Source organism: Trichechus manatus, unplaced genomic scaffold, assembly GCF_000243295.1.
Source record: "Trichechus manatus latirostris isolate Lorelei unplaced genomic scaffold, TriManLat1.0 scaffold00080, whole genome shotgun sequence".
NCBI lineage: Eukaryota > Metazoa > Chordata > Mammalia > Sirenia > Trichechidae > Trichechus > Trichechus manatus.
Window position 1 is genome coordinate 8285187 of NW_004444016.1, and position 12798 is coordinate 8297984.

A 12798-nucleotide genomic window follows, 5' to 3' on the forward strand; every position below is an offset into this window, starting at 1 on the left:
CTCTCCTGTGCTGAATTCCTTTTGCTTGTGGATTTTTTTTGTTTGTTTCTTTCATTTTTGTAGATTTTGTGTTTACTGAGTAGGTTTGTGATGAGTAGGTTTGTTAACTTTCTTCGTGGTTACGTTGAAATTTACCCCTATCTTCCTAAGTTTAAACCAGTGTTTTATTACTTGATATCACCTTGACTCCTTCTCTGTTTGAAAGTTCTACATCTACACCATTTATTCTCTCTTTTATTGTTCTGATGTTGTCATTTACAGATTGACCTCTCTGGTTTCCTGTTATAAATCTTTTAGTTTTGTTTTATCTTTGAGAGTTCACTACCTAGGTTGGTATCTGGCTGATGCTGTCCTGTGCCAGAGATTCATGTTGTTGTCTAAAGCTGTTTGTTCTCTAACCGAAGGACTCCCTTTAAAAATCCTGTAGGTTTGGTTTGGTTTTTACATATTCCCTTAATTTCTATTTATCTGGAAATTCCTAATTTTGCCATCATATTTGAGTAGAGTTTTGCAGGATATATTGTTCTTGGTTGGCAGTTTTTCTCTTTCAAGGTTTTATACATGTCATCCCATTACCTTCTTGCCTGCATGGTTTCTGCTGAGTAATCAGAGCTTAGTTTTATTGTTTCCCCTTTGTATGTGACTTTTCATTTTTCTTGAACTGGTCTCAGGATTCTTTCTTTGTCTTTGGTTTCAGTGAGTGCGATTATGATATGTCTTGATGATTTTCTTTTGAAGTCTATCCAATATGGGGTTCATTGAGCTTCTTGGATGGTCAGCTTTTCATCTTTCATATTAGGGAAGTTTTCTGTTAGTAAATCTTCAGTGATCCTCTCTGTGTTTTCCATTTGCTACCCCTGTTCTGGAACTCTGATCACATGCAAATTTTTGCTTTTGATTGTATCCCACATTGTTCTTAGGGTTTCTTCATTTTTATTCATTCTTTTCTCTAATTTTTTCCTCAAAGTGGTATCCAAGGATTTGTCTTATTTCGCTGATCATATCTTCCACTGTTTCAAATTTGCTCGTAAAACCTTCTATTACACTGTTCATTTCTGAAATCTTGTTGCTTATCTTTTGGATTTCTAATTGCTGTTTTGTATGATTTCTAGTTGCTTGTTTATTTTGACATTTTGTTCCTGTATTATTTTCCTGAATTCTTCCATTGATTTGTCTGGGTTTCCCCTGATTTTGTCTATTTTTTCCTTATTTTAGTCTGTGTTTTCCTTCCTCTCTTAGAGAGCCCTGAATATTAGAGTTTTGAACTCTCTGTCAGGTAGTCTCAGTGCCTTTTCTTCTACTGGAAAGTCATCTGGTGTTTTATTTTGGTTGCTTTCTAGAGCCATCTAGTCCTGTTTTTTAATATGTTTTGATATTGTCTGCTGTCTCTGAGACATTCAGGAATTATTTTCTCCATTTATTGATTGTAGATTTGTTTGTTTCATCGTTTTTTTTTTATAAGGTTATGTCTGGGCAGGTGGGCTTTGCCTGCTTTGTTGCTTGCTCATCTGTGGACACAATACTTCTCACCACCTTGTCCAGGCGGGCAGGCCTGTCGCTCAGCTATGGTGCAGCAGCACAGGTCCGAAAGGGAGGGAGGAGATGGGTCATTTGTGGCCCGTACTGAGGCTGACAGGGCTGGGCCAGGGGGCAGCACAGGGCGAGATCTGGTGGTCCATGTCTGTGCAGCTCAGTGGGCATGGTGCTTGGCATGCAGTGCAGCTAGGCAGGAGGGAAGAGAGAGGATGTGGTGTGTGGAGTTAAGTGGGAGAGAGAATAAGAGAAAGAAGAAACAGAAGCAAGAAAAAAGAAAAAGTAAATAAAATCACAGCATAGTCAGTTGGTGGGGGCAGGGCAGACCTGGCGAGGTTGTGTGCTGGTGGCTCTCTAGCCAAGCAGTGTGGCTCGACCTGTCAAAAAGGGGTGTGGATGGCTCGCAGGGCTAGGTGTTCAGGAGAAAGGAAAGGAAAGAAGGAAGAGATAGAAGAAACAACAACAAAAATAAATATGGTGCTGAGGAAGCCAGCCTTTGGGGACAGGATGGAATTGGGGTGGTGGCAAGCTGATGTCTCTCTCACTGGGCAGTGCAGCACAGCCCCTCAGGAAAGTGTGGAGGCAGTGCAAGGCCTAGTGCTCTGCCTCCTGTTGGGAGCTCTGTGAAGTTGTCTTCTAGTACTCCCTGTCCACTGTTCTTGGTGGCTAAGGTCTAAGACAGCAAATCCATGCCTCATTAGCTGGTAGGGGACCACCACTCTGTAGCTCTCCTCATTCTATGTTCTCTGTCAGTTTCTCATTCCATTTGTTGCTTGATTGAGTTCTTTATCCCTTCATTTGATGCTTGTATTGAAGTTTGTATCTGTTTTACTTAGTTTTTTGGGTCTTTGCTGTAGAGGGACTACATGATGCTTCTGTCTATAGTGCCATGTTGGCTCTGCCTCCTCCAAAAAGACTATTTCAATAGAGAGAAACTTCTTACCACAGAATCTGCAAACATATTAAAATCACATAGAAGGGGTAAGCAGAGTTAGTAAGAACTTTGTGTAGGCTTAACTACTAGCCAAAATGTTGGCAGTTTGAACCTACCTAGAGGTGCCTTGGAAGACAGGCCTCGCCCTATGGAGCAGTTCTACTCTGCACACATGGGGTTGCCGTGAGTTGGAATCAATGTAACTGCAGATGGCATAACCAGGACTCTATAACAGGAAACTTTTTACTTCTTGTTGTTGGCCGATTTTCAGAATGAATCATTAAGTGGGGATGTTCTGCATTTTAGGACTTGCTTAAGCTTCTTGTTGTTGTTAGGTGCCATCGAGTCAGTTCCGACTCATAGAGACCCTATAGGACAGAGTAGAACTGCCCCATAGGGTTTCCAAGAAGCAGCTGGTGGATTTGAACTGCCAACAATTTTGTTAGCAGCTGAGCTCTTAACCACTACACCATCAGGGCTCCTGCTTCAGCTTAGGGGTGAGCTAAACTTCAGGGGCCTATGGGGAGGAGAGAAGCTTGACTAAGTCAGTAGGTAAGTAATAGGCAATTGTGAGCATTCTTGTAACTCTTCTGAAGGTATGAAATATTTCAAAATAAGATTTAAGTTCATAAGTTAGTACTTAGATATTATTTTGGAAGAAAAATTTGTTCTCCCAAAGCTTCACGATATCCCACTAGCTGTGTGTGTACCCTCTTCCCAACATCTAGGTTTTAAGTACAACATAAGAGATTGTAGATTTATTCTGTGGGCCTCTAGTTCTACCCTCACAGGAAAGAATAAAGACTTAAAAAATATATCACCACATTTAAAAGTCACAAAGTTTTCAGAGGGAACAGAAAATATTTTGGAATTTAACCCCATCCAACTGATATTAATACATAACCTGGGGGCTAACCAACCAGATTAAGATTCAGAACAATATAATTGAAGAGCACTATTTCTTGTACTTTAACTTGGAAGAATATATGTTTTCTTGCAATTTATGTAATTTTTTAATTGAATGAATTATTTATAAACCTATTGCATTAAGATTTCTAGGATGCCAAAAGCTTCTTCATAATGTGTAAATAATTGGGAGAAATATATCCTTTAAAAAAATACCAGATCGCCTTTTTGATGATACTACATAACACTAGCAGATCCTATATTCTGTTTCCTCTACCCAAATTACTTGAGGCTATTCCTTGTAGACTAGAAGTCCCTGGGTGGAACAAACAGTTAAGCACTTGACTACTAGCTGGAAGATCGTCAGTTTGAACCCACCAGAGGCACGTTGGAAGACAGGACTGGCCCTATGGAGCAGTTCTACACCACACACATGGGGTCACCGTGAATTGGCTCAACTTGATAGCAACTAACAATAGCAACATTCCTTGTAGACAGATAGTGCGTAAGGATAAATTCATCTTTTATTTATACAGGGGTACTCAGGACTCAGACTCAGAATATATAAAGAACTACCACAAATCAGTAGGAAACAGACAAATAATTCAATGTAAAAAATGGACAGGAGAACAGAACAAAAACTTCCTCCCAAAAGGGATATACAAATGACTAACAATACACAAAGTGGTGTCATACCTTACTGATAATTATTAGAGAAATGAAAGTGAAAACCACAATTAATCACAGAATCATCAGAAAATCTAAAATTAAAAAGACTAGTAATACTAGGTATTAGGAGTCCCCTAGGTGGATCAACAGTAAGAGCTCGGCTACTAACCAAAAGGTTGGCAGTTCAAATCCGCCCAGAGGCACCTTGGAAGATCTGAAAGATCACAGCCATTGAGCACAGTTTTACACTAAAACACATGGGGTTGCCATGAGTCTGAAACAACTCATTGGCAACTGGTTTGGTTTTTTATTTTGTTTTGTTCAGTACTATGCGTTGGAAAGGATTAGAATAACTGGAAGTCACATGCTGATGACAGTATAAATTGCTACAACCTCTTAGGAAGCATTTTAGCAATATTAGGTAAAACTGAAAAGAAACATACCCTGTGACATCAATGCCACTTCTAAGTATCTGTCCCCCCAAAATGTGTACACATGTGCACCAAATGACATGTATAACAATCTGCTGCTATGAACAGTAGAACAATAGAATGGGTAAACGAATTTTGGTGTATTCATACTGAGAAAGACAAAAGCAGTCCTGACAGCTGTGAGTTGCCCTGGTACTCACTGCTAGGCCATGCTGTTCGCCTCTTGAACAAAAACGATTTCCTAGAACACCAAAATCAGACAAGGACACTCTGTGACGGTGTTGTACCAAGAGAAAAACAAAGCCATTCCATAACCATGTCTGAACACAGAAAACAAAGAACATTGTCCAATTCACAAAATGACTAAATATTTCTCTATCCTAGCTAATATGAATGATTGCTGCTTATTTTCCAGTTACAGCTTTAGCCTCACCTCATTCTTCTCATCTTCTACGTAGGAATTAAGATAGGCAGTAACAGGATTAACTCTGCTTCCTGACAGCATCCAGTCCAGAACAAAGACCTACTTCCTTGAACCTTCCCCTAAATCACCTAACACAAGCCCAAATACTATAACAAGTTCTTTCTAACGCCCTCTTGCTGAGATGCCCCATGGTTCCCTGTGGTGTGCAATGAGTCGCTAAATCCAACTTTGTTTAACTACAGGTCTGTCCTTCATGGTCTTTGGCTGAAGGGCATTGTTAATACATTGGAATCCTATGCAGCAATGGAAATAAATAAACTAGAATACAGAAGAAAATACTAGGCGATCTTCTCCTGTAAAGATTATAGCCTAGAAAACCCTATAGGGAAGTTTTCCTCTGTCATATAGGGTTATTTTGAATTGGAATTGAATCGATGGCACACAACAACAACAAACACAATAACATGAATGAATCTCACACTGATCTAAATAATGAGGCAAAGAAACTAGAAACAGAAGATTACCTAGTGTACACTTTATGTATAATTTTAAACAAAGGCAAAACTAAACTGTTTAGGGATGCACGTTTAAACCAGGTGTTAAGGCACCTGATGGAGATTCAGGGATATGTTAACTCCTTCATGTCAGGATGTCTTTAATGTTATGTACATTTTCTACTTTCATTTACTTTTTTCACCCTTGGAAAATGTGGTTTAGACTTCTCTTAAGTGGCAGCATCTAGAATATACTGTGCTGAATACAACTGAGAAATCTCCAAATGCTTTTGATGATGAGAATGAGACAGGGTGCTACAAGACAAGTTTTAGTTCTTATACTGCTATGAAGTAGCTATACGACCTGGACAAGTTAACTTCATCTTTTCATGCCTTAGTTTCTTCATCTGTTAAAAAAAGTGAAGAGGGATTGGACCTCATCTTTTCAAAGTCTATCATTTTTAAACATTGTATGATTGAAAAGGAAACTCTTGACAAATATCTCCTATATTTCTATCAGGCCATTTTCCAGATGTAATTTATGATAACACCTAAATAAATGGGGAAGGGAGAGTATCAGTATAGAAATAGAGTTTTTGTATGTTACTGAAGTTAAGTTTGTATCAAGTTAGGTTGTTATAAATTTAAGATGTTAAATATAATCCACATGGTGACCACACAGGAAATATTTTAAAATTCACGAAAGGAAAGGGGAATCAAAATGGTTCGCGACAAAAACTCAACTAAATACAAACAATGGCAGTATTGGAGGAAATTAGGGACAAAGATGGTATAAGACACGCAAAAACAAATAGCAAAAATGGCAGAAATAAGTCCTTCCTTATCGGTAACTACCTTAAATGTAAATGGACTAAACTCTCTAATCAAAAGGCAGAGAGTGGCAGGATGGATTAAAACAAAACAAAACAAAAAACACGATCCATGTATATGGTGTCTATAAGAGACATATCTTAGGCTCAAAGGCACAAAGTAAAAGAATGAAAAAAATTCTATGCAAATAGCAACAAAAAGGGAGCTGGGGTGGCTATATTGATACCAGACAAAATAGACTGTAAGTCAAAATCTGTAAGAGAAAAAGAAGGACATTATATAACAATAAAAGAGTCAAATTATCAAGAAGATATATCAATTACAAATATACATGCATCTAAAATTAGAGCCCCAAAACATATAAAGCAAACACTAACAAAGTTGAAGAAGCAATATATAGTTCTACAATAATAGTTGGAGACTTCAATACACCACTTTCAACAATGGACAGGACAGAATACTCCCTAACTCCTTCCATGAAGCCAGCATTACTCTGGTACTAAAACCAGACAAAGACACGACAAGAAAAGAAAATCACAGTCCAATATCACTTATGAATATAGATGCCGAAATTCTCAACAAAATACTAGCAAACAGAATCCAAAAGCATGTTAAAAGAATTCTACATCATGATCAAGTGAGATTTAGTCCAGGAATGCAAGGTTGTTTCAACAACAGAAAATCAGTCAGTGTAATACACCACATTGATAGAACAAGGAAAAGAACCACACAATCATCTCAACTGATGCAGAAAATGCATTTGATAAAATCCAGTACCATTTCTTGATAAAAACTCTCAAAAAGATAGGAATAAAAGGGAAGTTTCTCAACATAATTAAGGGCATTTATGAAAAACCAACAGCCAACATTATACTCAGTGGAGAAAGGATGATAGCTTTTTCCATGAAAATATGAACAAGACAAGGATGCTCACTCACACCACTCCTATTCAATGTTGTGCTGGAAGTCCTAGCAGAGCAATAAGGCAAGAAAAAGAAATAAAAGGCAAATTGGAAAGGAAGAGGTAAAACTATCTCTATAAGCAGATGACATGATTCCATCCGGATAAAATGGTGCAGCCACTTTGGAAAACAGCCTGGCAATTTCTTACAGAGCTAAACATAGGCTTGCCATTCAATCCAGCAATCACGCTCCTAGGTATTTACCCAAGTGAGATGAAAATGTATGTCCACACAAAAACCTGCACACAAATGTTTATATCAGCTTTATTCACATTTGCGAAAAACTGGAAGCAACCAATATGCCCTTCAATTGGTGAATGGATAAACTGTTACATCCATACAATCGAGTATTATTCAGTGATAAAAAGAAATCAGCTATCAAGCTATGAAAAGATCTGGAGGAACCTGAAACGCATACTGCTAAGTGAAATAAGCCAATCTGAAAAAGCTACATACTGTATGATCCAATTATATGACATTCTGGAAAAGGTAAACTATAGACAAAAGATTAGTGGTTGCCAAGGGATCAGGGGGAATGCGGAGGGATGAAAAGGTGGAGCACAGGGCATTTTTAGGGCAGTGAAACTACGCTGTAGTGGTGGTGGACACGTGACATTGAGCATTTGTCAAAACTCATAGGACTGTACAACACAAAGAATGAGCCCTAATGTAAACTATGGACTTCAGTCAACAATAGTGTATCAATATTGGTTCATCAGTTCTAACAAGTGTACCACAAGAATCTAAGATGTTAATAACGGGAAACAATGTGCATGGGGGGATATATGGGAACTCTCTGTACTTTCTGCACAATTTTTCTGTAAAGCTAAAAATGCTCTTTAAAAAGTCTTTTATTTTATTTTCTTTTCTTTTTTGTTATCCAGTCCTTATCGAGAACCTTCCTAAGATCATTGATATTTGAAGTAGATTTGGGAAGACAGATGTGTCTATTCATACTTCTAGGTAATTTAAACTCCAATTCCTCTCTCAAGTTATACCATCAGAAACTTATTTACTTACACTTCCTATAGAAATGCCTTCCCAAAATTATCTTTGGCTTTTGGTCATAAGTTGATATATGAAGTGGTCATCCGAAGAACGTCTTTGCATCCTTTGTGAAAATATAAAGACATTCTCCATTATACAAATTCATAATAAAAATTCCAGGAGAAAATCTCTCTCTCCTGATAAATTAATATGTGTGCTAAAAAGGTCTATTTAAAAAAAAAAAATAATGTCTATCTCACAGGGTTATTGCAAAGGTTAAATGAGGTAATGTATGTAAATCAGTTAACATAGTACCAGTACAAAGAAATCATACCCAGTAAATATTACCACCACTGTAATAATAAGTGACAAGACAGCTACCTCCTAAGCGTTCGAGCGTTCTGGGGCAGAGAATGGATTTGTGCAAATCAAGAGGCTAGTTGGATAAGTCTCCTATCAGTGTACCTACTGAATCCCAGTTTCCTGAAGGATGTTTGCCTGTCCCTCTATCATTTGCCTACTGACCACATACCCCACGCTCCCCCAGTCTCCCCCAATATCTTTAGCTCGGACTCCAGAAGACACTGCAGTGTCTTTTTGCCTCTCCCTTGCTCCCCGGGCGGACTGTGAAGAGTGCAGATGTAGCTTATTCGTCGCTACTTGCCCATTGCTAAAGCAGTCCCAGCCGGCTCGCAGATACTATGACTTCAGCTTCAGCAAGTGTCCTCATTGGTCTCTCAATTCCCAAGGACTTTTTTTCTGAAAAGGCGAGCCTGTTGTTGCTCTGGCAACAAACTTTCAACCTCTACCTCACTCTCTGGCATGAGAACATACCTATTAATACATTGGATAGTCTGGGGAGTTGCTCAGTGCAAATTTTCTTTCAAGTGCAAAACAGCTTACGGCGGGCAGTAGACTGAGCCGTTGGTGGTGCCGCGGCTAGAGGCTAGCAAAGTCGAAAGCAGCGGCTGCAGGAGACTTGCGGAAAAGTGAAAGTGTATCCGCAAACAGTTGGTTTTGGTAGCGGAGAGAGCCCTTGTGAGACCGGATGGAGGTTGCCAGCAGAAAAGTCTTGCAAAGCAGGCAAGTGGGATCTCTTCTGCTTTTTCTGTGTGTATCTGTAGGGGGTGCGGCCACCATCCGCTATTCAGTAGCGGAGGAGATGGAGAGCGGCTCATTTGTGGCCAATGTAGCTAAGGACTTGGGGGTGGAAGTCGGGAAGCTGGCGGCGCGCGGGGCGCGGCTCGTTTCCGAGGGCAACAAACTTCATTTCCGGCTCCACCGCAAAACAGGGGATCTGTTTGTGAAGGAGAAACTGGATCGGGAGTCACTTTGTGGCAAAGCCGACCCGTGCGTTCTGCACTTTGAAATAGTCCTAGTGGAGCCGCTGCAGTCCTTCCGTGCCGAGGTTAGGGTATTTGATATCAATGACAATGCCCCAATTTTCCTAAACAAGGAGCCACTTTTAAAGATTCCGGAGAGCACCCCCCTGGGTTCACGTTTTCCTTTGCAGAGCGCCCAGGATCTGGACGTGGGCCTCAATGGTCTCCAAAACTACACCCTGAGCGCCAACGCCTATTTCCACCTGCACACACGCTTCCGCAGCCACGGGCCCAAGTATGCCGAGCTGGTGCTGGATAAACCTCTCGACAGGGAGGAGCAGCCTGAAGTCAACTTGACAATTACCGCGGTGGACGGCGGGTCCCCGCCCAAGTCTGGCACCGCCCACATCCGCGTAGTGGTTCTGGACGTCAACGATCACGTTCCCCAGTTTTCCAGACCAGTGTACCGCGCTAAGTTACCGGAAAATAGCAGCAGTGGTTCTTTGGTGGCCGCGGTGACTGCCACGGACCTAGACCAGGGCACCAACAAGGAGATTACCTACTCTTTAGCTCAAAACCCAGAAGTAATTCTCCAGACATTTCAGATTGATTCTCAAACTGGAGAGATTCGACTCCGAGGGCCCCTAGATTTTGAAGCACTTGAAACATACGACATTGACATTCAGGCTACGGACGGAGGAGGTCTCTCTGCCCATAGCAAAGTCCTGGTGGAAGTGATGGATGTGAATGACAACCCCCCTGAAGTGATGGTCTCCTCCGTGTCCAGCCCTCTTCCTGAGGACTCCCCGCTACAGACCGTAGTGGCCCTTTTCACTATCCGAGACCGTGACGTTCGAGTGGGAGGAAAAATCACCTGCTTTCTCAGAGGAGATCCCCCGTTTGCAGTCAAACCTACATTTCGGAATTCTTACTCTCTGGTCACTGACAAAAGCTTGGACCGGGAGGAAGTTTCAGGTTATAACATCACCCTTGTTGCCATGGATACTGGACCACCCAGTCTGTCCACTGAGACTGTGATAGAGGTGCTAATATCTGACATTAATGACAATCCGCCAGTATTTCAGGAAGACTCCTACGTCTTGACTGTTCGAGAAAACAACAGCCCTGCAGTTTTTCTTGGCAAAGTACATGCTGAGGATCTAGATTTGGGTGAGAATGCCCAAGTAACATATTCTCTGCTGCCTCCAAAAAGCGGTGATCTATCAGTCTTCGCTTACATCTCCATAAATTCAGACAATGGGAAGCTCTATGCATTGAGAACCATGGATTATGAGGCCATCCAGGATTTTCAGTTTGTAGTGAGAGCAATTGACGGGGGCTTCCTGTCACTGAGTAGCCAAGTTACTGTCCGAGTGGTTGTCCTGGATGATAATGACAACCGTCCAATGATTTTGTATCCACTGCAGAATGGCACCTTGCCATGCAATGACCTGGTACCCAGGTCTGCCGAAGCAGGCTACCTGGTGACCAAGGTGGTGGCTGTGGATGGTGACTCAGGTCAGAATTCTTGGCTTTCATACCATCTACTTAAGGCCACTGACCTTGGATTATTCTCTGTTCAACGACAAAATGGGGAAATCCATACATTGCGGCAGATATCTGAGAGAGACCCCATGATGCAGAAACTGACTATTCTTGTTCAAGATCATGGTCAACCATCTCTCTCCACCACTGCCTCACTTAACATCCTGCTGGTAGATGGCTTTTCAGAGCCCTACCTGCAGTTCCAGGATCCATCCGAGCATCCTAGAAAGGTGAATCCATCCACCAAATATCTGGTCATTTCTCTGGTTGTGCTTTCTTTTATCTTTCTCTTCTCTGTCACAGTGATCTTCGTTATACACATCTACCAGAAGATTAAATACAAAGAAAAGTTTACAGTTCAAGAACATTTCTATGACGACTGTAATTTCCCTAACAACCTGGTACAAGTAAGAAGCAATGGATCCTTATCCCAGCCTTGTTCATATGAAATGTGCTCAGCCACTGGCACGGGCAACAGCGAGTTCCGGTTTCTTAAGCGCTTTATGCCTAACTTTCCCTTCCCACCGGGCACTGAAGTAAAAACAGAGGCTGATGACAGTTTGCCTCCAGATTCTGATAGGAACAGCTCTCGGGGATTAGAAGGCCATGTCGGCATATCTGATGACTATATGTAGCTCATGCTAACAGCCAGAAATGAGAGGAGCCCAATTTTACACTTGATAAACAAAGATATTTCACCCTCATAGAAATAAAAATGGTAGTGGATTACAGCCTTAGAAAACCTAGAGTGAGACCTGGCCTAGTTAGTACAAAGGTTATCCTAATTCCCAGAGTATATATCCTGTTTAAAGAAACGCTGCCATCTATAAATGCGTATGTGGCAGAATGGGAACTTTTGCTTTCCCATCTTCTCTGTGCTAGGCAAGTAATGAATGAGCTGTTATTCATGCCTCCTCTGAAAGTTCATTAGTCCTGGATCTGGAAATGCTTTGTTCGGTAGAGGTATCCTGTTATTTTGTCTTTAAATTATTTTGCCAGTAGAAGGTTATGTACGCATAAGGAAGAGAGCTAGCTTCCAGTTTTGACGTATTGGAAGTAATTAGGGTTGAGAAGTAGGGATATAATTAATCATTTTTCAGAAATTTCCAGATTTTTGTCCCTTGATGGTTGATTTGAGTGGAGATCATATTTGAACCAACACCTTACATGTCATCATTCATAATGATGGGAATGCTTGGTGAATGGTGGTCCTCAGAGATAATTGTGGTGAGAGGAAGGGTAAAGAAAAAAAAAGATTTGACTTATTTGCAAATGTAAGTGAGGGCAGATAAAAGGCTAAAGAGACTCAGTTTAGGAATCTTGTCCAAAATTAAGCTAGATGTAGATTTTCTCAGCGGTTGTTTGGGGCCTTGGCAAGTCTCTAATCTCTCTCTTTCATAGCTAGATGTCTATCCTTGCCTTATCAGATAGCAGTTATTTGAATGTGAGGGATGAAGAGTTAGTGAGGGTAAAAATAAGTTAGGCATGCTGTAGTTAATATAGCTATAGATGCTTGAGAAAACTATGAAATAAAAAAGCTTTAAAGGAAAAAATTTGTTAATACCAATTAAGTACCCTTAAGAAAAGATAAACTTTCAGGTAGTACTAGATTTGGTTTTAAGCCATTTTTTTTTTCTCCTCTGAGCATTCTGAAAAGTGATGACATGGAAACTGAGAAAAAGAGGTATTTCCTAGAAAATCATTCATAAAATGAGAGAGAGTAGGCAAACAAGTTAAGCTTCTTTTCGATCATCACTTTT

The 12798-nt window shown here is 40.6% G+C and overlaps 1 protein-coding gene across 1 annotated transcript; it reads left to right on the plus strand.

Annotated features, from left to right (window-relative positions):
• Nucleotides 1-9134: 9134 nt before the first annotated feature.
• Nucleotides 9135-11696, plus strand: PCDHB1 (protocadherin beta 1). The gene has a single exon (XM_004381099.2). It carries the CDS (start codon nt 9220-9222, stop codon nt 11671-11673), a length of 2454 nt encoding a protein of 817 aa, XP_004381156.1. The 5' UTR covers nt 9135-9219; the 3' UTR covers nt 11674-11696.
• The last annotated feature ends 1102 nt before the right edge of the window (nt 11697-12798 follow it).